This window comes from Canis lupus, chromosome 23 (assembly GCF_011100685.1).
Source record: "Canis lupus familiaris isolate Mischka breed German Shepherd chromosome 23, alternate assembly UU_Cfam_GSD_1.0, whole genome shotgun sequence".
NCBI classification, from domain to species: domain Eukaryota; kingdom Metazoa; phylum Chordata; class Mammalia; order Carnivora; family Canidae; genus Canis; species Canis lupus.
Window position 1 is genome coordinate 44,360,221 of NC_049244.1, and position 26,507 is coordinate 44,386,727.

Here is a 26,507-nt window from a genome sequence, read left to right on the forward strand (position 1 = left end):
GATTCCAAGTGGTCACGGAGCCCCTTAAACTGAAAGATTTTTTTTTTTCTGTGCTAGCAGATGCAGTAAACCAGGAGGGTATGCTAAGTTTTTAAAATGATTTTTAACAGAAAAGAGTTGACGTTAAATTCTTCTAAAGTGTAAAATTGACTGCACTGCTACCTCTTTTAATCTTCGTGGTAGGTTAGGCTTCAAATTGAACCTGCCCAAAAAAGGAATGAAGGTGAGAGGTATTTCCAGATAACACTTGTCTTGTCCAACCCAAATCAGCTCAAGTTCCAGTGTGCCTCACTGGGTCCGCTGACTCGAGGGCTTCTCCCTTGCCGGCTGCCCAGACACGAGGCTGCCTGTGGCCTGGAGGGTTCTTCTTAGGTCGCTTTGAAAATTACTCTGCGCTTTTGCACTTATATCATTTAATTGATAGTTTGAGTAGTCAGCATCCCGAATAAGTAAAAACGAAAAGCAAAAGTCCTGACATGTAATAGCAAGACAAATGAGCACCCAGGTTTTTTTCTCAAGAGCTATTTTTACCTCCTTGGACCCATGAGTATTTCTTTTTAAATTAGCCATCTGTTTGTCTCTAGCCTTGTAACCAGCAGGGATCATGAGCCCCGTGAGAAATCGAGAAGGGGGAAAGGACCAACGTGTTACGTGTGTACAGGCTCTCACACTGGCCCTCCTCCTCCACACCTTTCCCAGTGGTCCCATGAGGTCGTCAGTCACCCTCCGGTTCACATATTCACGTAGCAGCAGGTCTTTCTCAAGGGCCTGCTCTGTAACCAGGATGAGGAAGCCCCTGGCGTAGCGTCAGGACAGCAGCTTGCCCAGCGCTCCTTAGCCGGTGGCAGAGCCAGAGCTGAGCCAGACAGCGTTTCTTCACTCCATGGCTGGGTTGTGTGTGTGGGTTTTTTTTTTTTTTTTTTCCTTCCCTCCTAATTAGTCCCTACTGCAGCATTCATGAAAACGTATCTTGATAGTGACACAGGATGGAGGAGAATCTCTGTGACATGGGCCTTATTACAGGTTAAGTACTTAAAATTCATTTCTCTGCATAGAGAACAGCTGCTACATTCCTCGTCGTACAGATCAACGGAGGCTCTTGTCTACTGTCTCTACAGCTGATTGCTCTTTTCCCCCAAACCACAATATCTAAAGTACCTTGTCTTTTTCTAAATCGGCTGCACAGTTTATAGTCTTACATTGTTTTGTGAGTCCAGAAGTATTTTTGGAAATAATACTCTCTACATTTAGAGAGTAGTCCATTTGGCATTTAAATCATGGTAGGTACTGGGGCACCTGGGAGGCTCAGTCGGTTAAGTGTCTGCCTTCAGCTCAGGTCATGATCCTAGGGTCCTGGGATTGAGCTATATACTTCTGGCTCCCTGCTCAGTGGGGAGTCTGCTTCACCCTCTCCGTCTTTTCCTCCCTCTGCTCATTCTCTTTCTCTCAGTGACTAAAATCTTTAAAAAAAAGAATCATAAATAACTCTAGGTACTAATATGGGCAAGATGCTAAGTTTAATGGCCAGCAGTGGACTAGTAAATAATTGATTTTTTTTATCCCTGCCTCTATAAAGCTTACAAGACCTTACAGAAATGTAATAGGCCTAGAATAAATGTTCCCTTGCATTTATACATTATTTAATTAACCTCTTGATTATTAAGAATCTTTCTTTTTTTAAGGTACTATCTGTTTATTAGAGAGCAAGCATGTAAGAGGGCACAAGGGCACGGCAGTGGGGGTGGGCTGTTGGGGGCAGAGGGAGAAGGAGAAGCAGGCTCCCTGCTGAGCGAGGAGCCCAACCTGGGGCTGAATCCCAGGACTCTAGGATGATGACCTAGAGCCAAAGGCAGATGCTTAACCTACTGAGCAACCCAGACACCCCAAGAATCTCTTTCTTTAAAAAAAAAAAAAAAAGTGATAAAAGTTATTACCATGAGAGGCCCCTCTAACTCTGGGAAATAAATAAAGCATTGTGGAAGGGGGAGGTGGGTGGGGAGATGGGGTAAGTGGGTGATGGGCACTGAGGAGGGCGCTTGATGAGATGAGCACTGGGTATTCTATATGTTAGCAAATTGAATTTAAATTAAAGAAAATTAGTTAAAAAGAGCTATTTAACATGAAGTGGTAAAGTAAATCAATTGTTCTTGGCTTAAGTGGGTTGAGGCCAGTGAGATGCAGTGATAGTGAGTCCCAAGCTGCAAGTGCCTGGATTTCCATGAGCTGCCTAGGGCTCATCCGCTGGTCCTTGGTAAACCTCTTAGAAATATCACCAAGATCATTCATAAACTGTAATCCTTAGCATGCTTGCTCTAGGCAGAAGCGATGACACTAATATATCGTGGAAATCAGTGTTAACAGGCGAGTCACCTTTTCACTTTGGCACTTGCCTGTATCTCTCTATAGTACTAAGCATGTTTTACTCTATATGCTTGATACCCGCTCCTCTGCCCCTTTATTAGATTGAGAACCATTGGAGAGCTGAAACCTATCTTATTAATCATCCTGTTCATAATACCTATGCCTAATTTATGATACGTCAGCCGTTTTCTACAGAAATGAAACTGCGAGTTGCATCCTCTGGTAAAGGAGGAGTCCTTCCCCTAAAAGACTCTAAACCAGTGCTTCGCATATTCTAATATGCAAAGAAATCACCTGGATTAAAGGATTAAAAGGTGGATTCTGATTCTGCAGGTCTGGGTTGGGGCTTATCATTCTGCATTTCTGTCAGGTTCCCAGGCAATGCCTGTGGTACTGAAACCTGGAACACTTTGAGTAGGAGGATTCTAAAGGGAATGTTCCTGTGGCTGAGCTACTAGGGGTCACGTTTAAACCAGAAATGACCCACCCTCCTTGCTATCCACAGTAGGCAGGCCAGCTGCCAACAGACTATGGAAGAGTACAGAAACAATTGCACAAATTTGAAAGGCAGCACTCAACTCCATTTCTGTCTTATAAAATAGACCGAGTTTCTGATAAATGCTGTGATGTGTTTATGGTTGCCAGGTTCATGACTCTGCTCAAAAGACCTGGAAAATACTGAGGGATTGTAAGGCGGTTATTATACTCGGGCAGCCAGGTGGAAGGATGATGCAGGATCTGATATTTGCTTTTGTTTGCAAAACAGGTGTCAGTGTCTCTAGTCCCATTTCCTTGTTTCTCTCACCTGTGTTGCCACGCCCTGGCCTGATGGATCACAGCTGCCGGCCGGGATGTCTCCTAATCATGTTTGTCGGTTCAGAGATGATTGAGATTAGAAGTGTCTTAACCTGTCAGAATAAATTAAAGCTGCATCTAGAAGTCTGACTGAAATGTACTGGACTAAAAAGTCCTGGGGGTTTTGTAGTGAGAAGTCAGCAGCCTTCAGAGCATTCCTTAGGTTTTGTAGCACAGACATGCTTAGATTGGCATTCTGTTTTGAATTGTGCTCTAGCTTAAGGACTTTTTTTTTTTTTTAAGATTTTATTCATTTATTCAAGAGACAGAGTGAGAGAGAGGCAGAGACACAGGCAGAGGGAGAAGCAGGTTCCCTCCAGGGAGCCCGATGCAGGACTTGATCCCGGGACTCCAGGATCATGCCCTGGGCCGAAGGCACGTGCTAAACCGCTGAGCTACCCAGGGATCCCCTAACTTAGGGACTTCTAAAAACGCGGGATTAGGGGCACACCTGGGTGGCTTAGTGGTTGAGCACCTGCCTTTGGCTCAGGGCGTGGTCCTGGGATTCTGGGATCGAGTCCCCCATCGGGCTCCCTGCAGGGAGCCTGCTTCTCCCTCTGCCTGTGTCTCTGCCTCTCTCTGTGTGTTTCTCATGAGTAAATAAATAAGATCTTTAAAAAAATAAAAAGACAGGATTGATAACCCTACATACATTTTTTTCGGATGAAGTTAAAAATTTGCCTGACCTTGAAATTTGAAATTGTGCATTTGGAAAAAGATGTTTGAAGTGCTAAACTTAAAAATCCTGTAAGAAGCTACAGACTCCCAAGGTGATGTTTAATTCTATTTTCAATCCACAATTTTGGGCTAAAAGTTGACCCTTTGAGATCACAGAATGAGGTCGGTGGCCATGGACCTTCTGTGCTCTGTCCTGTCTGCTCCGGGAGCAAGATCTCTGCTGGCTCTTGTAAGGATTTGCCAGTTGAATGTGCACCGCTGACGCACAGGTCTTCCCTGCCCGTTACACTTGATGCTTGTTTCCTATCCCACCGGTGCTGCTTGGCCTCGGGGTGGCGCATGGCTGCGGGGCTGATGATGTTTGTGGGCTACCTGAGGGTAAACGGAAACAGCCTTTTGTGGCCAGAGGCAGCTGACCAGGGGCTCTAAGGGATCAACCGCTCTGACTCCTGTTTCCCGGGATCATCCTGTCCGATTGGGAAGTTCTGCTTTACAACTACTCTTCTGACCTTCATGGACTTAGATGCCTTCCTTGTACTGCATGTAGTCAGTAGTCCATTTTTAGTGGAATTGCTTAACTTTACAAAGGTCTTATAATGTGGCACTGAAAAAAAAGCTGGTAGAAAAATATATATAGCATGATGCCCAATTTTCCAGAGTTCAGAAACAAGTGAAACTACGTATGTTGTCTGGGGATATGTATACACGTGATAAAACCTAGGAAATCAAGACCATTACAAATAAAATTCCTTTAGTTACTTCTGGGGCAGGGGCAGTAGAATTGGAATAGGGAGCCCACGTAGAATTTAAACAGCAGCGGTAACGTTAGAGTTCTTAAATTGGGTATTGGGTAGAGTTATATAATTAATATGCTTTATAAACTACACGTGTATTTTTCTTTTGATAGTATATTTCACAATGAAAATAACAGGTAAAGAATGTTTAGAAAAGATCTTGGCACAATCTTGTTCATGCCCTGCATCCTATTGTTATTTTAAATGTCTAAAAATAATGCACCTGTGCTAAGGAAAAGTCAGGGAGAGCTTACCTGGAACACCAGTCCCCTCCTACAATTATTGTTGTCTCATTTATTTCCTTCCAATATGAATGTTGTTAGTTATGATAAAGATGTGTGTCTCTGTGTATCTTTATATTGCATGATGGATTCCTGGTCTTTCTAGCCCTTAGTCTTAACGGCAGAATAATAATCCACAGGTGGTCAGTAGCCTAACGTACTAACCATTCCTCTTTGGTGGAATGTTCAAGTCATCTCAACTTTTCTGCTGTCACAGAACATCGTCAGGTTTCTTGCATTCATTCCACAAGTCATTCACGTTATCTGTAAGGCATTCTGTGTGCTTAGAACGCAGTCAGCAAAACGTCCTAGTCTGTGTCCTTGTGCAGTTTAGAGTCTAATGGCTAACCGTTCCTTATTGTATATTGCATCTAAAGCATAATTAATCCCCAGACTTTCAAAAAAAATTCTGAGAGAATAGTAGATACACATGCAGTTGTAAGAAAATACAGAAAGTTCCCATGTACCTTTCACCCAGTTCCCTAATGGAAAAATCTCACATAATTCCATAAACAGGAATCGACACTGATGGAATCCATCAGCTTCAGTCAGATTTCAACAGTTTTAACAGTTTTACGTGTTACATGTTTGTGTTAGGTATGTTTGTGTGTTTTTGTGCAGTTTTATTAGGTGTGTATTTTGGTGTGACCACCACCACAGTCGAGGTAAAACAGTTCCATCACATGCTATTCTTTTATAGCCATGATCTCTTCTCCCCCACCCTTTCCCCCTCCTTAGCCCCTGGCAACCATAAATCTGTTCTCTATAATTTTGTAACGTAAAGGATGTTATATAAACGGCACAATATAGTATGTAACTGTCTAAGACTGGACTTTTTCACACAGCATAATTCTCTTGATCCATCCAAATTGCTGTGGGTATGAGTAGGTTTTTTTCCTTTATATTGTTGAGTAATGCTCCATTGTATGGAGGTATCGCATTCATACACCTGTTGAAAGATATTTGGACTATTTCCAGTTTTGTGCTATTATGAATAAAGCTATGATTTCCTAACCCTTTTTTTAATGATTATATGTGAAAGGAAATCAGTAAGACATCAGACCTCTGGACCTCAGCCACCAGTGTCTACATTTGGGGTGTCCTTGTAGAATCCAAAGTATGCCTCCGATGAATGGTATTGTGTTTTGGCTTTAATATTTTGTGTCTCAAAATATGTTTCCAACATAGCTAATCTCCTTTTGTTCATGTAACCGGTGAAGCACATCCTGCCACTGTCTTTATTGTCCTTGAGAACTTAAGAGGATAAAATCTTGATTTTTCTGTTGAGCTGTTTGTCCCTTGAGGAATGAGGACCCATCGGAGCCTCCTTATATAGAGAAGTTGCTCCGTAGACATTTGTTCAACGAATGCCTTTGATCCATAGAGTTGATTGAGGGTATTTAGAAAGGATAAGATACACAGAGGCTGCATAAGGGACACTTGGACTTCAACCCTAATGCTTTGATCTTACTACTTAGTTCCAAATATTAAATAATCTCCAGATTTTTAAAGTCTCTCAAAACCAATGGAAACCAAATAATAACGCTAGCCAGTTGGGGCTGCTGTATATGTGTGCTTGGGGGCAAAGCAGACTAAGGAGGGAAGTAGCTGCTCAGTGTATTAGCCTTGCACTTCAGAAGAGCCTGCTCTTCTCCCTGCCTGCCAACCCGCCCTTAACACTGCATGCCTGCGCGTGCACACTTGTGTGCATACACACACGCATGCACGCACACCCCACCCAAGCTGCTGTTTTGCTGTATGAAAGACTGGTTCTGTGCATGTTTCCTGAAATCTCATGAACCTAAAACAGAGGACGTGAGCTGTGTGGCAGAGGTGGCTTAGTGACCTGTTTGATTACTTGTGTGTTTATGATTTAGGTCAGACACTTAGCAGCTTGGCTTTCCACTGCTATTTCTTTTGAATGAGTGGCCACGTTTGTGCCTTTCCAAGGAAGGCCTAAAAATCAGGAGCCCCGGGGTCTAAGCAGGCGCCGTGCTGTGTGGTCGCGGCTGACGCTGGTCCCGGGGATGACTGACCTGGACCTGTCCAGAGGCTTGCTCGGTGTCAGGAGAGTGCACCCGGGTGATGCATCTTTCTGGGGCTCTGGAAAACCATTCAGTTATCCTAGTTTGCTCTCTGTTGCTTTTTGACTCCTCCTGCCCCTATTTTTTTTAACATAAAGTCAAAAGTCCTTAACTGGGGATAAAGTCTGTAGTCTGAGCCTGCGTGTCGTGGTCCGTGCCTCCCTCTCTGAGACTCACCCGGTGCCACGCAGCCCTTCCTCCCACCCCGAGGTCTGCTTGCACAGCCTCACGTTCCTGCCCACCTCATATCTTTGGAACATGCTATTTGTTCTTCCTGAAACACCATCTGCCCTCCTGCTCTCTCCCTGCGTTTGTCAAGGCCTCCTATGTACCCCCCAATCTTGGCTTCAAAACAGCTTCTTGGTGGAAGCCTTCCCCAGCTCCTCACATGTTCCTGAGCCACTTCCATGTGCCTCTTAGCACCCAGTACTTTGCTGCTTTTCCTCCCCATTTGTGATGTTGATTGACTCTTAATTTGCCGGTACCCATGTATCCTCTCCTTGCCCTGCTCCCCATGAGGATAATGACCATTTCTCTGTTGACTCTTCAGTGCCTGGTGCTGTGTCTGGCATGTACCAGCTGCTCAGTAAATATTTGTTGAATGAATGAATTAACTTGAGAAAATGGCCATCTCCTAAAATGTCCTTGGTACGTTTAACACAGAATTTCTTATTTTAATAATGGAATTTGTACCTATTTTTTGAAGATCCAGTTATGTGTTCTGATAAAATTACTGACCGGTCTTTGAAGTTTATGACTGTGATTCTTTTTTTTTTTTTTTTTTTTTTTGTCTTTCAGGTGGGGACCAGGGTTTACTGAACACATTTTTTAGCAGCTGGGCAACAACAGATATCAGAAAACACCTGCCATTTATTTATAACCTAAGCAGCATTTCTATATACTCCTACCTCCCAGCATTTAAAGCGTAAGTGCACAGGTTTAACTGTTGTTGGGGGTGGTCAGGGCAGGGGAGTGGGATTTAAAATTTGGTGGGGCTCCTCATGGTTATTCTGAGGTCAGTCACCTCAGAATAGGTGGGAACTTTGAGGGAAGTCTTTATCTTATGAGAAACATGGCTATAGTGGGGAAAGGTCTTGATGTTATCAGTTACTTTGGAGTAACCCCGAGGGCACTTAGCCACCTTATGGGAGAAGGCTCCCATTTGCTCCTGGGGTGCCACACCCTCTATTAAATCATCCCTGTGTCATGGTCCAGAACCCATACTGGGCACAACCCTAACTTCTGCTTCGTAGTGGCTGCTAAGCTTCAGTTCCCGTTCCTTTAAAATGAGGACATTAACCGCTTTCTCCGGTTATTATGGAGCTTAAGCAAGATGCTGGCAACAGGGTGGGGTCCCGGTCCAGAGGGGGTGGAGCCGAACTACCTCAGTTCACATTCTGGAGTAGTTTCCTCCTGGTTGGTTCCTAGTTACTCAACTTCTAGCTCAGGATGAGTTAGTCTAGTCACCGAACTTCTCTGCCTCGATGTCCTCCAAAGCCGATTGTGATCGTTAAGGGAGGTAATTGTATGAAGTGGGTAGGAGGAGGCCTGGCCTCCCTTTAGCACTCAGTAAATGTCAGACTGTTAGTCATTTTTATTTGAGAGGAGGCCTAGCAGTAACCGTAATCTCTGACGCCAGAAAGGCAGGGTGTGTGTTCTCACTGTACCGTTTACCAGCTATATGGCTTAGCCTCTGTGCCTCAGTTTATCCATACGCAAAATGACAAGGAAAATAAGCCCTACCTCCTCGAGTTGTCATGGGGACGGCATGAGTTCGCATAGACATAACGTGCTCAGTGGACCTCTTGTTTTTGGCAGCCTTACTTGTTTGGCACTCCCCTTCGTGTGGTCTCCTTCTGCAGTTAATGCAGCCCCGTTGCAGAGCTTGTCTCACTGTGAGGGCCCGGGCCCTGCTCTTTAGCCTCTGACTCATGTGTGTTGAACGAGGAAGATGATTCAGGCTTCTTGAACAGAGGCCAAGCTGAGCTGTCCGGTTGATCCTGAGACACAGCCCTGAGCGGCAGAGGTCTTGGGTGAGCTGGGCTCGGCTCTGCAGTCTGTCCTGCTTGGGCATTCCTGAGCGAGGAAAACAAAGGGCCTTTCACTCCTCGGATTTCATTATCCAAAGTCCCCTCTCTAAGTCTCCTACCACAATAATGAGCACGTCTGGCTTTTTGTGGCAGAAGTGTTTCCTTTTCTGTTCTTTTCCTGGGCAAACTCTGTCAACATTCCCCCAGATAAGGATTACAAGTGTCTTGTGTTCTTTCCTCCCTAACTGTTCTCTTGGCATATGTCTCTGACATATTATAGCCTCTTGATTGTCTTCCCTCTCTAGAATGAAACAGGCAAACTCTCAAACATGCCAGCTGCAGCCCAAGTAACACAAATAGAACAGGATTCGCTAGCAAGGGGTGGATTTAGAGAAAGTTGTTTGTTTGTTTGTTTTGTGTTTTGGCCTCTCTGTCCTTGGCCTTGTCTTGCTTAGAAATGTGGGCCTGATTCTTTTCATCCTTATTGCCTTACAACCTACCCTGCAACTCTGAGCCATGCTCCTGCAGGCTAGCTCGTGATAGCTCGATCCCCGAGAACTGAATTTGTTATAAGAGGGCGTTGGGGGGACGCCCCGGTGGCTCAGTGGTTGGGCGCCTGCCTTCGAGCCAGGGTGTGATCCTGGGGTCCCGCAAATGAGTCCCATATCGGGCTCCCTGCATGGAGCCTGCTTCTCCTTCTGCCTGTGTCTCTGCTTCTCCCTCTCCACCCCGCCCCCCATGAATAAATAAATAAAATCTTAAAAAAAAAGGCAGTTGGTTAACGTAATTGACTAGACTCAGCTGAGCAAGCAAAAATATGAGAGGATGAAGGGGAAAGAATCATTAGTAGTGTGAGCAACTCTACCCACCATCCCACTTAATTCTGCACCGTGAGCATGAGTCCTGGGATGACGGTGGGGGAGACGCGAATCTGATCTCCTTCCAGTTGGTCTCAGTCCCAAACAGAGTCAACCTAGTGGTTAAAGGTTTGTGTTTTCCGTGTAACGTGGCCCCCGGTGCCTAGCAACTATCTCCCCTATGGTTCATTTGGACTCCATCTGATTTTTACCTTAACGCCAAAATTGAGCACGCTGCACCTTTCAGCGGTAGCCTGCTTTGCGCAGACACTGCTCGCCTTTATTTTGTTCTGACAAGAACAAGAAGCAAGTAGAGCAGAGTTAGGTTTTGGGGGAGAGGGGTCGGGGAAGATGGACTTATTTGCCCCTCCCTCAGAGGAACCCACTTGTTTTTATATCCTCTGAATGAATTTCCCAGAAAAGCAGCTTGAGATCTCAATGACCAGAATGGTTAGGATGGTTTCTTCTTCCCAGCTCAACAAATTAGTGCTAATTTTGGAAATCTCCTTGGTTTATTGCCATAACTGTAGAGTATGTGACGCACTGGGGAAGTGGGGAACAACTGCATCCGTGTGCTGGCTGTCAGCTGGCCTGTGGCCCGACAGCAGCCCCCGCCGCCTCGGTGCGGCCCGCCCTTGGGGGTGTCCACCCCACACTTCTGGATAAGACCTTCCAGAGTGAGGCTTTGTCTCACCCCATTGCTGCCCATTTAGGAATGTTGAAACCACATCACAGAACTCCTTTTTCCCTTCCCTCTGCCAGAAAACGCCTTTGTTTCTTGCAGAGATCCATCTCCAGAGACGTTTTTCGTACAAATGGGAAGGGCTGAAAGAACAGATAGTTCTATTCTTTTTTGTTTTGTGTTAATGTAAAATTGTGACCCTGTTCTGCTAAGCCGAGGTAGATGATCACGAACAACATTTGGGCTGTCATAGCTCTTCCACAGATTGCCCTGTGCACCTCTGGGAGCTCAACATGAGTGTGAGGGGCTCCAAATAACCTTGGGGGTGGGGGTGGGGGTCTCCGGGACTTAGTGGCCCTGTGGTGTGCCAGCCTTCCCCAGGGACAGTGTACGGGTGGTGGTGGGTAGAGTGAAAAACTGTGGAGTGGTTCGGAGCAACTTGGGCTTCACAGAGGAAGTAAGAATTTGTCTTACCAGCTCCAAACAGCCATGTGCCATGAGGTCACTGAGGCAGTATTTAGATGCCCCGGAATCTTAGAATCTTAGAGCCTTGGATATGTTAAAACACATGCTACACTTAGAACAGTGTAGCCTTGCTATTTTATGGGATTTTTTTTTTTTTTTTTTTTTTTTTTTTTTTGCTAAAGGATGGCCTAATATGAATCCTATTTGACATGAATTTGAGCCACGGAGGTAGCATTTCTAATGCCTTTCTCTGTGTACTGTCTGGATAGTACAAAACAGAAAGGAAACACACTTAATAGTTCTATCACTTTGAGTGATGAATACTCAAACATAGCTTCCGAAAAACATAATTAGTGTGTTTTCTGTAATAGAAGATCCTCTTTAACACAGTATAATTTGAGAGCCAAAATGCTTAGTCCAATAACTTATAAGGTGATTTGTAATAGATGAATTGAGAAACAAGTGCATTTCTTAAATAATATTCCTGAAAGTGCCTAGCGTGTTTAGGAAATAGTAGGCTTATAATCGATACTAGTTTCTTTTCAGTTTTCTTCATCTAGGGGGCCTGTTTTATTCGTATAGTTTAGAATCTGGCTTGTGCATAATGCTAGGCAAAAATCTCCTCAGACTTTAAAAAAAAAATCAGTCATTTAGCTCTATTTTAGCTTTCTATCCTAACTAGAGACTAAAAGCTACTTATGGCATTTTGTGCCATATAAAGTGGGCCCGGAGCAAAGAGAGTTCTCTGGTATTGCTTCAAATTGCCATACAAATTAATTAGTCATATTGATTGACTACAGAGCTTGTTTTACCAAATAATTTCCAAGTATTTTAACTTTTTTTTTTTTTAACTCAAGTTCAGATATGATCTGAGACCTGGCTGGTCTAGTCTTAGAAAGTGGGTCTAGAAACCTAAAAGATTTCTCTCCATTTGCTTACTGCTTTAAATTCTTCTGAGGATGTTTGTATACACTGTTATTTTTTTCAGGAATGTGGCCTATAAGACCTTCTCTTGAAAATAAGTATTTTCACAAAAATGAAATGAACCTTTGGGGTCCTGAATTCTGATGTTCTTGTGTGTTTCTGATTTGATTGATTTTTTTTTTCTTTCCCCCTGAGACACCTTTGGCTCCAGCCCCCCATCCATGACTCGTTTCTGAAGCCGGAGCCTTTCTGTGTTCATTACTTTCACACGCTTACATCTGCCCCTAAACCCCAAGGCCTTGGAGTTTGGATCTTATTTTTTCAGCTGTCTGTCTGTCCCCTCACCCGTTCGTCTGGTTGGCGGGCCTGCAGCACGTAGAGGGTGCCACACACCCTGCTTGCTGAGGGCCGCAAAACGAGGGAGCTTTAGGCTACGAGGGTACAAGGAGTGGCACCTCCTGAGTAAGAAATGCCTGCAGTAGGAGACACCACGAGGGAGGAGGGGAAGAGCGTGCGGGTGGAGTGGAAGACGTACCCTCCAGGTCTTGGACTGGTGGGCTGCAGACTGGATTTGTCCCACAGTTATGTTTTGTCTTCCTTACATGGTTTCCTTTTTTTTTTTTTTTTTTTTTTGAAAAAAAAAATCCGATATTTGGGATATTTGGTGGGATGTGGAAGAAAGATGTCTAGTGACTGTTACAGATTTGAGGCCATAAGTAATGAAAGTAAAGGAGTTGCCATTTTCTAAGATGGGGGGGGGTTGGAGACAGGTTTTTAGGGGACAGGGATTGACCAAAGATGTATTAAATATATCCAGTTTGGGATGTATTAAGTGTGAGGTGCCTATGAAACATCCTAGGTAAGTAGATGTAAGAGTGGGGAGTTGCAGAGAGAAGTCCCTGTGAGACATACACATGGGAGTGTCGGCCTAGAAGTGCTGTTCATTGTTATGAGACAGGACGATGTAACCCAGAGAGTGACTGTGATAGAAGGGTCCCAAAGACTGAGCCCCAAAACAGGAAAATGTGGAGGAGCAGGGACCCGGGATGGAGAACAGTAAGGCAAGAGGAGACCCCAGGAAAGTGATGTGCTGCACAAGCCGACCAAAGAAAATGTTCCTGGGGGGCAGGAGGGTCCCACCTGTGTCTGATGCTGCAAGTAGGTGAGAGGACAGTTGAGAATTGGCACCAACCTAGAAATGAGGAGGTCACTGGGGGACTGACAGGAGTGCTCTGCTGGAGTGGTGGGAGGAAGCCTGATTGAAGTGGGTCCGAGAGAATGGAGAGTCGGAAACGGTGAACATAGACAAGTCTTCTGAAGCATTTTCTTTAAGAGGGAGCAGAGAAATGGGTTGGTAGCTGCATAGGGCTTTAGGATCCAGAGGGTAGGCAGTGGAGGTGGTTTTTTTGAAGATGGGACAAGTCACAGCCTATGGGTAGATTGATGGGAATGATCAAGAAGGGCAAGAGTGAGCACACTAATGCAGAAAACTAGACTTGCTGGAGTCATGTCCTTGAGTAGCTAAAAGGCCGTGTGTCCTGGTGCATAGGGGGGAGGAGGGTATCAGGTAAGAACCAAGAAGGAGGGCAGAGTGAGTACATACAGATGAAGGCGGGTGGGTATATTGGTTGAATGAATGAGGGAGCAGGCAGCCAGCCAGGAGGGCACAGAGACCAACATGCTGTCCCCAGGAAAGTCTCATGGTGGCCTGCAGTCGAGGGGCTTCCCTTGGCCTACTCTGTGAGGACAGGCCACCCTGGTAGGTGAAGTAGTTGACGAGGTCTTAGTATAGGTGATTAAGTCCACCTTGGAGGACTGATGTTCTGATTTCCAGGGCATGATTGGGATGAAAGGTGGGGACAAATCAGGAGGGTCCCTGGTGGCCACAGTTGTTTGCCGTTGGGTAGCAGCTGTCCTTTGGTGACGGGATGTGTACCCAGCTGTGCTCCATGGTCCTGACCCCCACCAGCTCTGCTCCCCCCCTGCCTGGTTGGCACAGCCCTCGGACGTTTGTGCTCATGACCCCTGGTTTAGACTGGAGGGTGGGGGGTGGTAAGAGGAGGCATGTTGGGGGTTGGGGGAAGAGGTGGCCACATGCCGGACAGCGGGAGTCGCTGCGGTGGGTAGAGGATGGGTGGCCCATGCTGCTGCCACATTTCCCAGAGGAAGGTCTCCCACGCGGGGCCGCGTTCTTCTGCTCGGCGCCTCGTGCAACATCACAGATAAAGCGCTGTGTGAGAAGTCAGCCGGCCCCGGGTGCACGGCCAGGAGGTGGCTCCCTTTCCATCCTGACGCTCCTCTGGGCTCACCCACACGTTACCAGCTGCTGAACTAGTCATGAAAATTCTATCTGACCTTTGGTGACATCAGGTCACAGGGATTACTTTAACGGCTAACATAAGCAGTATTATTGCTGGCTCACGTTCAGACTCTGTCTTGTGATCTGGACGTCTCTTTTGAGATTCTATCAAGTTAAAATTAGAACATTTATTTTAAGAGATGTATGCAAGCTGAGACAAATCCCCGTTACTGGGTCAGAATGAATGACTCTTAGTAATTTAGAGACCATTGTAATATGTACCCAGTGTTGTTTTTGTTTTTGTTTTTTATTCCTGGCTGGTAACTTGGTAGGTAAGTCAGGCAGTGAGTCAGTGAACCCTCTGGTTTCCTTGTTCTGGGTCGAGGTCAATCGAACTTTTATCTTTTGACATCAGTAGTTCCCCCTTCTTGTTAGTCAGCTAACTATTTTGCTTTCAGCCAGGCAACGTAAGTTCTGACCGCTGCCCCTTTGTTGCCTTTGGTGAAAGAGCCAGAACTAGAAAGACGTCCCGAGCTTACCCTTCTATAAGACGCGAATAGCCCCACATTTGCATTTAGGCTGAAATATTCTTTTAAGCAAAAACCAATTTCACATTTCACTTACGACCTGTTTTCTTATCTCATTTTGATATGGTCTTTTTGGATTTTCATACATAATTGAAGAGTAGTTGGGACACCCAGGTGTGTGGCTCAGTCGGTTAAGCGTCCGACTCTCTATCTCTGCTCAGGTCTCAGTCTCGGGGTCTTGAGTTCAAGCCCCACATTGGGCTCCATGCTGGGCACGAAACCTACTTAATTAAAAAAAAAAGAAAAAACAAATTTAAGAAAAATTTGAAGCGCTCAATTGATTAAAATGACACAAAATGATTTTTAAAAACCTTCCTCAGGGATCCCTGGGTGGTGCAGCGGTTTAGCGCCTGCCTTTGGCCCAGGGCGCGATCCTGGAGACCCGGGATCGAATCCCACATCGGGCTCCCGGTGCATGGAGCCTGCTTCTCCCTCTGCCTGTGTCTCTGCCTCTCTCTCTCTCTGTGACTATCATAAATAAATAAAAATTTAAAAAAAAAAAAAACCTTCCTCAGGGAGCAGGATTGAGACCTAAAAATAACTACAATGAATTCCTATCTAGATTAATTAAAACTCCAGATACCAAAAAAAAAAAAAAAAAAAAACCCAAAACGGGTGGGTCTTGCTCACCTTTTTTGCAAACCGTTTTGTTGGGAAAGCTAATAGAGCAAGGCCTTCCGGCTGCTTTGCGTGTAAGTGCGTACTGTTCTGTTTGTACGGGTGGAGCACAGGTGTACAGCCTTCCCCTGTAACGCACGAGCCCTCCCAGGTGGCGGCCAGGGTGAGGCCGGACAGTGCCCCCTCTGTCAAGCCCAGGCAGCCCTCGGGGATTGCCAGGAACGTGGCCGTGTGTGACCACCTCACCACCACGGCGAGTCCGTCTCCTCTTCCCTCCCACCCTCGTGTCGGAGCCCCGTGTCTCCCATTAGCAGCCGCCTCGCTCGGCCCCCGCCCACGTCGTCCTCCCGTCGGGGGCCTCTGGGCTGCCAGGCCTGTGCTTCCCGTCCGGAGTCCTTGCTCTGAAACGTGTGTTGCTCCTGCCCCTGCTCCTTTGCACAGACCAGTCCGGTGTGTGGGGCCGTTCGGCTAAAGGAACACCCCGATACCTAATTAAAAAACTAAAAAGAGCTCCCAGTGTTCACTGGACAGAAGCAGGACTGACCGTGGCCAGGACCCGGGACCCCTCAGCCTCGCAGGACTGCGTTATGCCCCGGCGGCCCCTTCCTTCCTCTGCCTGCGTCTCCCTGCGTCGCACTCCTGGATCCCCGCGAAGGCTCGCCGTCGCCGTCTGGCCTCCGTACCCCCAGCCGCAAGAGAAACCTGGGCGCGTGAAGCGTTTCTTGATTTATTTTTGCGGAGATTTGCGTAGCCGTTGGGCGGTCACATCACATCCCCACCCTCCCGCTCGCCTCTTGCCGTCACCCCCATCCTTCTGGCACCCAGGAATTCCTCGACTTTGGGCACAAAGGGCCGTCCCATCCACGTCCACGTCCACATCCACATCCACATCCACGTCCACATCCTCCGGCCACACAGGGCGTCGATGATTCAGATTAAAGAAGGCCCTTAGGGGTCCCGGCTCCACCAAGGGGGAGCCCAGGCCTGAGCCACAGCGCGATGCAGGCCGTGGCGTGTCCCCGGGTGCCGCTGTTGACGTGCAGGGGAACGGGAAGGGGTATCCGACCGCCTTGCGGCCCCTGAGCCCCTTGGGGCACAGAGACGTCTAGAGGCAGAAGCGCCCGCCGTGAGGGGTCCGCAGCGCTGCAGTGGCCTCTGCGAGCTGGACCCTGCTGAGAACAGGGCTTGTTCGCGAGCTTTCGTCCCCAGTGGTTACTTTCTTGCTCCCTCCTGGAGCGTATTGGGGATGTTTCCGGGGCCCGACGGGCACATCTTCCCACTTCTCAGGGTGACCTCCGAAGTAACAGATGTCACTCCCAGATGACGTCCTTCTACTTCTGGGGGTGCCTGTGAGTAACAGCCCGGTTGTGGTTAAGACTCCGGCTGTGGAACCGGCGGCCACGTGGAGGCCCGGCCCCGGCCGCCCCGGCGCTCCCCAGCCGCGTGGTCCTAGACACGTTCCGTGAACCGCTTCACACCTTGGCCTCCTCACGCAGTCGTTCCGGACATTACCTGAGGTGCCCCGTGCAGCCGCGCCAACGCTGGTTAAGCGTCCGGTACACGTAGGACCCGCTTCTGTCCGCTGCCCCGGAGCTCCGTGTCCTCGTGTGCGCAGTGGGGAGAGCGGTGAGGACGCCGGAGAGCTGCTGCCGTATTCACGGCTCCGTCTCCTCGGTGCGGTTCCGTCCGGTCCTGACGACGTGACGTTGGTGGGTCTAGGCGGGGCCGCGGGCTCAAACTCCCCGCCAGTGTCCTCCAGTGTCCTCCGGGAGGAGCCGGCTCGGGCAGGGGCGGGGCGGGGGCGTCGGGGAAGGAGGAGGAGGAGGAGAAGGAGGAGGCCGCACCTGCTCTTCCCCGGTGCCCGCTCTGGCCTCAGGCGTCTGGTCTGTCGTGGAGGCCGTGGAGGCCGCGTCGAGGCAGCGCTGCCGCCCGTAGCGCACAGCAGGCTCGGGCGTCCGGGCTGGGGCCGTCACCACAGAGCGCTGGTCCCCGCCGGAGCGCTTGCCGAAGGCCGCCTCCTGCCTCTTCCGAAACCCCCACGGCCCTGGGAGCCCCGACCTCTGCCTCGTGTGCGCTGTTGATTCTTCTTTTCGTGTTCGAGGACTCCTTTCCCCGTGTGGGTGAAAATCTTTTGGGGTCGTGCGCTGAACATTTAACGGTTGCTTATTTATTTGTGTATTTTGTAAAGACTTTATTTATTCGTGAGAAACATGAGCGAGCAAGAGAGAGAGAGAGAGAGAGAGAGAGAGAGGCAGAGACACAGGCAGAGGGAGGAGCAGGCTCCACGCAGGGAGCCCGACGCGGGACTCGATCCCCAGACCCAGGATCGCGCCCTGGGCCGCAGGCAGACGCTCAACCGCTGGGCACAGACGTCCCGACAGTTGCTGATGTCCTTGGTAGCCGTGTCTGCACAAATTCTGCGCGTTGTGATCTGTGTCCTTGTAAGAATAAAACGGGGGCCTTGCACACCTGTGCGCGCACGTGCCTACGTGTAAAATGTAAAATGAAGAGCAAGCTTGGGGACGGACACCAGGAATCTTGTTTATGTTCAGAAGAAAGGCCACGTGGTACACAGCGCTCACTCCAGGAGCGAATTTTCGGGGGGCTGCGTCTGGCGCGGCCGTGGAGCGGCGCGTGGGGCCCGGGCTGGGGGGCCCGGCTGTGCCTGTGCCTCGGGGCCTCGGCGGGCGCCCCTAGTGCGTTAGCGGGATCGGCCGTGGGATTGTTGTCTCCCCCAGTCGTGTCCTTAAACAAGTGTGGGCCCCAGGGCAGCCCGGGGGGCCCAGCGGCTGAGCGTCTGCCTTCGGCTCCGGGCGTGACCCCGGGGTTCGGGGATCGAGTCCTGCGTCGGGCTCCCTGCGGGGGGCTGCTTCCCCTTCTGCCTGAGTCTCTGCCTCTCCCTGTGTCTCTCCTGAATAAGTAAATAAAATCTTTTTTTAAAAAAAAAAGGGCAGCCCCGGTGGCACAGCGGTTTGGCGCCGCCTGCACCTGGGGTGTGATCCTGGAGTCCCGGGATCGAGTCCCACATCGGGCTCCCTGCATGGAGCCTGCTTCTCCCTCTGTCTGTGTCTCTGCCCCTCTCTCTGTGTCTATGAATAAAAAAATAAAATCTTTAAAAAAAAAAAAAAAAAGTTTGGGCCCGAACATAGGCCACTGTCCGAGAACGATAGCCGACGGTAGGTCCCTGGCGTTCAGAACCAACCAGCCCACGAGCCTTTAACAGCTTGGGGGGCCCGAGGGGAGCCCCGCTGCGCCACTGGCCTGCAGGATGCGGGTGCTGGGGGCCCCTCCCGGAGCCCGGGTCGCCCGCTTGCCCTTCCCTGCCGGCGTCGCCTCTGGCCCCGGGGCGTCCCCTCGGTGGAGTGTCGCTGCTGAAGTGTCCGTGAGGTCGCCAGCCCGGCCTGCGGTGCAAGCTGCACCCTGCCCGCCTCGGTGAGCGCCCGCCTGCGGCCCTGGGCGCCCGCCGTCCCCACCCTCCTCTTGGCCTTGCCGTGTTCCTCGTTATTACTTGGCTTTATGTACCTAGAGTCCCTCCCGGCCACAGCAGGACCGCTCTTAACTCTCACTCTTTTTAAGAAATTATTGTAAAATACATACACAAAAGGCTATATAAAAAAAATTTTTTTTAATTTCAAGTTAAGGAATGGAACACAACCTGTACCTTAGAGGCCGCCTACGTCCCTTTCCATCACTGCTTCCTTTTTCCCCCAGAGATAACATCATGACCCATTGATTAGCTTCCTATGCTTTAAACAGTACTTTGGTTTGGTTTTGCCCTATGTAATAATTGGCTTCTTAGATAAGAATTTAGTTGAATTTGAATTTTTTCAGCACATTTAAAAAATTCATCCATTTGCTACGTGATGCGTGTAGCTGTAGTTCATTTATTTTCACTGCTGCACCGTAGCCCATGATCTGACTACCCCAGGAGTTGTCCTTTAAAAATGATCAAGTGAGGGATCCCTGGGTGGCGCAGCGGTTTAGCGCCTGCCTTTGGCCCAGGGCACGATCCTGGAGACCCAGGATCAAATCCCACGTCAGGCTCCCGGTGCATGGAGCCTGCTTCTCCCTCTGCCTGTGTCTCTGCCTCTCTCTCTCTCTCTCACTGTGTGCCTATCATAAATAAAATTAAAAATAAATAAATAAAAAAAAATAAAAATGATCAAGTGGACAAGTAACCATAAAAATCCCAGTGACCTTCAACAGTAAGTATGTGTGTCTTGCCCAGATGTTGGTGGATCGGCTGGAGCGGCTCAGGTGGTCTCGGCAGGGTTTGGGGCCGGGCCAACAGGTTGGCTCCACATCTGCCCCATGGGGCTCCTCCATTCTTCTGCTGGCGGAGGTCCCTCAGAGAGAGGACCAGAAACAGGGCGGGCTCTCTGTTCAAACACACCGTCCCTTCCTCCCACATTCCACTGGCAAAGGCAGGTTCTGCGAGCACGCCCCGTTACCAGCGAGGCGGGAGGTTCTCCCCCTGTGGAGACTGGGGAAAGGAGCCAGGGTTTGCTGAACAATCTTAACCTACTAGGATGTGGTCATTTAGGTTGTATGTAGTTAGGAGTGTTTCAGACGGCACTGCTGTGCTGTGAACACTGTGATCCTATCTCCTGTTGCTCGTGTGTAAGAGCTCCTTTAGGATAAATGCCTGGGAGCTGAGCCGAGCTTCCAGGCCGGAGGCGTGAGCGTCTTCAGTGTCGCTCAGTAATACCAAATGGTTCTCCAAGTGGTTGTGCCTTTCCCACCACAGTGGGTTGGTGTTTTGGTTGTTGCACTGATCCACTGCTACTTTTGGATTTTTGCATATATTTAATATACGATGGAATAATTTTAAAAGTATGTCTGAAAATTTTTTAGTGAGCTCAAGTTCTTTTTTTTTTAAGATTTTATTTATTCATTCATTCATGAGAGAGAGAGAGAGAGAGGCAGAGGGAGAAGCAGGCTCCATGCAGGGAGCCCGATGTGGGACTCAATCCTGGGACCCCGGGATCACGCCCTGAGCTGAAGGCAATGCTCAGCCACTGAGCCCCCCAGGCGTCCCTCACGTTCTTTTCCAACCACTATTTCCAGCAAAAGGTGCATCGCTAAGGCTACAGAACAAAGTGCTGCTTCTCTTTTTGTTAGTCCTCAGAATCCACTAATGGTTTCAACCTGTGTCCTCTTGGCAGATTTGGTGCAAATGCCAAAGTTGTGCATTTCCTGGGACGAATCAAGCCATGGAATTATACGTATGATCCTAAAACAAAAAGTGTCAAAAGTGAGTCTCATGATCCCACCATGACTCATCCAGAGTTTCTCAACCTGTGGTGGGACATCTTCACCACCAACATTTTACCTCTGCTTCAACAATTTGGCCTCGTCAAAGACACCCACTCATACTTAAATGTGGTAGGTTCTGTTTTTTTCTTTCAGGTAATTTAATGCTGTATTTGTTCTTAAAAGTTGGTATTCTGGTAGACGTAGAGTGTTTAGTGGTATTTTAAACAGAGATAAATAAGATTTGTTGAAAAAAACTGTTCATCTTACAGGGAATAAATACTGCCAGCAAAGACTAAAACAGTAGATTTTGTGGCAGATTTCATTAGATCCGAGAGCATAAGAAAGGACTTTATAGGTTTATATGTATGTGTGTGTACATTTGAGAGTGTGTGTGTGTCTATATACACACACACACACGTATCCATATCTAGTGTCTGTAGAACACTTAGCCCATTATCCTAAAATTCTGAGATTATTCCTAAAGCATAAAGAGATTGCCTTATTTCATGTTTTAGAAACTGAAAACATTTAAATATACACATTTTTTGTTTTTGCCATCTGCTTAGAAGAATGCATTTTCAGTGAACGTTACAATAACATGAACATGCGAAAATAAATACTTTCTAGGATTATTTTGGTTTGCCATATTTGTGCTCTTGCAGTTACGTAGAATCTTGAAAAAGAAGCCTCCTTGTCAGAGGAAGATGACATTAACATTTACAGCAACAACTTGCTTAACCTCTTTCCTGACTTTGAAGGTCTTCCTCTGGGGTGGTTATTTTGGAAGAATTGAAAGAGGATGAGAAGTTACACTTCTGTGCTACATATTAAGATATTGAATGGGCGAATTACAATCAATTCTAACTGACCAGTTACTTACTTTGCTATAATTATAAGAGGCTAGAAGGTTGTAAGACATCCTTTTCTTTGCCACGGTAGAGATTTTTTAGCCTGATTCACATAGTAGCACTTGTACCAATATATAAAATGGAGAAAGGGAAAAATAACATAACCTTCTTTAGTTGCTTTATATGGACCATGAAATAATACTTGCACAGCCCTCGGAATATTGCCTGGAGCACAGTAAGCGCATAAGGAAAGGTGGATGTTAGCATGTAATCCTTACAACTACTCTAGTCAAGTATTAGTGTTAAGTTCCTTTTTATATATGAAAATTAAGTGAGGCTTAAAGAAGTTAAATAACTTCTCTTACATATAAAACACTCATCAAAAGCAGAACTGGGACTCAAGTCTAGACTTGCAAGACTGTTACCTTCTGAACAACATCATGAAACAAAGGATTCTGGAAGAGCCTCCCTATGTCATTCCTGTTGCAGGTGGAAGCAAGGCAGGGCTAATCCAGGCTAAGGAATTACGTGGCTTCAGCTACGAAACAGCCCCATGGAATCTGCCCAAATACCTTGGAGTTCCAGTGTATTTAAACACCTACATAAACACACACATTCATATAGTGCAACAAAAACTGGTAATCAAAAATTCTGTTCTCCCATTTTCTCTGTTAAAAGCAGGACCTCTTGGTATCCATTCACCTTCCTTTTTCTCTGCTGTTCCAGTACCTTCTCACCTCCCCTTTTTGAAGACTAGCTCTGACACTTGTTTTGGCACAATTGAAGTTAGTTGCCTTTCTACGAGTAATTAGATTCTAATTTAGCGTAGGGTAGGTTTGCTCATTTCCTGCACGTTTACCTTCTCCCTTCCACAACCCAAGGACCAAGGGAAAGGGTGATGGGAATTGACACAGTTGTTGAAAACTAAGCAAATTAACACAAGCTACAAGAATAGACGCTCCTTGATAAGCTTCAACAGGCAGATGAGTTTGGGGCATAGTCTCAAAACCGTTAAGCTCTGGTTTTCTGGTCTTCTCTAACGTGACAACCTGTGTACGTGGTGTGGCTCTCTGGGTAGGTGCCTTGTGAAGCTTAGCCTCTGAGGTATCATTTTGTTTAAGTTCTCAACCTTTCAGAGCCCACACAGAACGAGAATTTATCGTGAGACCGTGTTCGCTTGTCCGTCCATCTTACACTTTCTAATGTTCTAATGAACTGTTTGCAGCTTTCAGACTTGGTCTATACACTGGCTTTCTCTTGTGGCTTCTGTAGAAAGGTATGCAGAACTTAAACATTAACCCTAATTACTTTGTTCTCCCAATGTTTTCACCGAGTCAAGAAGTCCTCATTTCGTTAGGAAAAAAAAAAAAAAAATCATGCGACCCTTGTATTTTCTGTGTCTTTCGTTTGTTTGTTTCATGTGTTACTTTTCAGTTTTTGCTACTTTGCATGATGATTCATCCTGGCTTTTCTCACCTTCAACTTATTGCATTCTTTAAAAACAGTCTGATTGTCAGCGCTCAACGAGTCTCTGATTATGCTCTCCTTTTTAGGAAGGCGTCTCGGGAGCCATATCGCATCTGTCCGTTGGGGAGACCCCGGCTGCGGCACAGCCTTTTGTGTCCTCAGAAGAACGGAAGGAGCGGTGGGAACAGGGCCAGGCTGATTACATGGGAGCAGATTCCTTTGACAACATCAAGAGGAAACTTGACACTTACCTCCAGTAGAAACACTGCCATTCTCCCATGGACACATCCACTTCACTGGGCACTTGTTTCTGATACTTAGCATCTAGAGCTGGGTTAGGAAAGGTCTGTTACAGTTGCTAGAAGCTTTGCTAAAATTCATCAGATGAGGGGATTTTGCAGGACAACAGGTGAGAACCAGGCAGAAGTCGCAAAGTAGCAGCAGCTCTGTTACGTGGACCGTGTTCTGCTTTTTAATCCTAGGCTTATTCAGCTCATATGTCGGAAATTCTTACTTTTGCTGATGGCCAACAAATGTGGTAAGGGAACCCAGGCTATTAAAACGGCTACATTGCCGCCGAGAAACGTGCCAGTGCAGGCCCTGAATCAGCCTCCCTCTGATGGGACAGGGTATCTCTCGCTTGCTTGCTTGTCGTACCTCTCACTAGACTTGCGTTTTAGAGTTGCTCAGAGACTGCCAGAGTGATCGTGATTCTGCTTTCAGGTAAAGACCGCCCGCGGCACTGCTGAGTGATCCGTGAACCTCTCGACAGGTGGCGTTGGCCCATTCTGTTTCCTAATTGCAGTGTCTGAAACCGTTCACCAGTGTCCCATGTGTACAGTAAGGCCGCATGCTAACACGCTCTTGTTCGGTTCTGTGTATCTGTAAACAGCAGTGTGTTCTCTGATGGTCACCTGCCGGGGCACCTTGTATGAAAATAAAGACTTGTTGCCATATCTTGGTTGTCTAATTAAGGGATTCCCACTCCCCTTGGGAAAAAAAATGTATTAGGTGGTTTTTCGTAAGTTGTCAGTGTTTTAAAAACCAGTGTAAAACTTGACACCGAAACCGGTGTCTGGATATGTAGACAGTCTGGTGTTCTCCAGTGACGGTGACGGATGCGATCGATGGAGGAGAGTGAGCTCGAATTTGTCTGTCAACTCACAATATATCTCGGTATCAAGGGAGTATTCAGATTTTAGAACATATTATAACGTTCAAATTATCAGAGGTTCATTGTCCGTCTCGGGACACATTTGATGGCCTTTCAGGGCTGTTAGAATCAGTACTGGAACCAGTGACTTCTAGTGTTTTTATCCATGAATCAAAATGATGGAAGTATAGAAGGGTATTTATTAACCGTACAGGTGAATCTAGGTTGCAAGGACGGCAAGCCAGGGATGGGCAGGATTCAAAGTGACCTTTTAAAACCATTTTGAGTAATCAGAGATCATTCTATTGGGAACAAAACAAAAGCAAAACAGTAGAGGAAACCATGACAAAAGAAACTTGAGACGGTTAAGCAGGCACAAGTTGCAGTGACTCTTACGACCCCGACAACATTCAGGGTTGCCGCTCTTTATTCCCACGATATCCTACTGGTTACACAAGTCAGCCCTGTTCAGCATGGGCGTGAATGAACACAGGAGGATGCGGAATCCTGGAGGCAAGAATGGCCAAGGGCCTCCTTGGAGGCTGGCTACGGAAGAGCTCGAGAACCTGAGGATTTACGTAAAATTGTAAAATATTAAGTGATTTCTGAAAATAAACTACAGTCTTTAGGACTGGTGGAGGAGTTGCTATCATCTTCAGGTACACAAAGCACCGCTTGAGATTTAAGTGCCTCCATGACAGGTGCCATGGTACCTCCCCTCCAGATACTCCTAAATCCAAGGATCTCTGCGTTGGGGGGTGGGGGGCGGTTATCAGGATGTCACCCCATCATAAACTCAGAGAGATGTGTGTAACAAATAGGGAACCGGTTTCCTGGCCTCCTCTAAAGGTAACCAAGGTGACGGGGGGGGGGGGGGGGGGGGGATTGTGTTCCTAAGCATCATTATGAATTATTGAATTCTAATGTAGTTGGTTTCAATCCCCTGGCATTCTTAAAGATGATCTGGTTGTCTTTACAATTTACATTTAAGGCCGCTGCTTTTGCAGCTGCTGGAAACTAGCTTGAACTGAGGACAAAAGAGCTGAAGGGAAGGACAGTTAGTTTACTCTGGTCCCGGGGAGACGGCGGTAATCTAGCCTACCTTTCACCAGGATGAAGGCAGTGAAGTTGCTGATGGATTGGATCTGAAGACTGAGGAAAAAGTAATTGAAGATGAGGGGCTCGAGCAACTGAGTGAGTCTCCAACCTTGCTGCTCCCTAAAACACTGGAGACTTAATAGTAAGTACAGTTTCTTACGCCTCCTCACTTACAAAATCTGACTCAGTAGGTCTTGGTTGAGGCCACAGCATCTCTGCGCCAAGTAACCACCAGGCGATCCAAAAGCCTCTGACCCAAATGACATTTGAGAACCACTTGATACATTGAGGTATTTATACCAGATACAACAGGGAATGAGGTTTTTAGGGATAGATGTGTGAAGAGGTAAGATTGTTGGGGGAGGGGGCTCAATTTCTAATTAAAGCCTTTCCAAAAGACAGTCTCAGCTCTTTGAGTGATACAGAAACATCACCATAAATAACATCTGTACGTATATTTGTGTAGCGTTTACCTTTTTAATGTCACTGAGACTTGGAGCATTAAGCTAAGTAAGATTTGGCATGTCCTTAAAATAAGTCTGCCATGGTTTGCTTTTTTGCTTATTACTACAAACGCACAAACGGATTACTGTCTTTTTTTTTTTTTTATTATTACTGTCTTTTTATACTCGGGTTGAGTTATTTGGTTATTTCTCTGGGTTTCAGATGCTGAAATTCAACCTCAAAATAAAACTATGTAACAAAGGAAAAAGAGGAAAGAAAGTTGACTGGGCATTTACATCTCTGTTGTCCTCTATCTATACATAGTATATCTATACATATCTATACATAGTATACACATTTTGCAGATAATCAGAGAATAAGAAAGGTAAATAATTTGCAGACTTTGCAGACTTCAAATTTTTCTACTCCCAATACCAGATTATGCTCTGTATTAAAAAAAAAAAAAAAAAAAGTGGTCAAAACAGACAATGAAATCAAAGAAACTTCTCTATATAACCAGAAATACAAATGCCAGAAACCTGGGGAGTAACACAGTGTAGTAATAGAAGAGCTTTCGTTCTGGTGTGAAGATCAGGACCGTGTTTGAAATAGGACTTGGGAGATACCTTTAGCAAAGGCTTTCGTTAAACTGGCTGCTGAAACTATAATGTAAAAATAAATGGATAAAATCCCAGAATAGAATTTGTTGTGAGTTTTGGGCGGGAC

General features: G+C 46.9%; 1 protein-coding gene across 6 annotated transcripts in view; it reads left to right on the forward strand.

The window, feature by feature from the left end:
- GYG1 (glycogenin 1) overlaps positions 1–24,042 on the forward strand; it is a 34,068-nt gene extending 10,026 nt beyond the window's left edge. For 5 of the 6 annotated variants that reach the window (XM_038571169.1, XM_038571171.1, XM_038571173.1 and 2 more), the window contains exons 5-8: positions 7,852–7,978; positions 20,681–20,900; positions 22,845–22,895; positions 23,173–24,042. In XM_038571169.1, the coding sequence (XP_038427097.1) occupies positions 7,852–7,978; positions 20,681–20,900; positions 22,845–22,895; positions 23,173–23,346 (572 nt within the window). In that variant the 3' untranslated portion in view covers positions 23,347–24,042. The remainder of the gene's footprint in view (positions 1–7,851; positions 7,979–20,680; positions 20,901–22,844; positions 22,896–23,172) is intronic. The other variant, XM_038571170.1, reaches the window with a different exon arrangement.
- Positions 24,043–26,507: the final 2,465 nt, after the last annotated feature.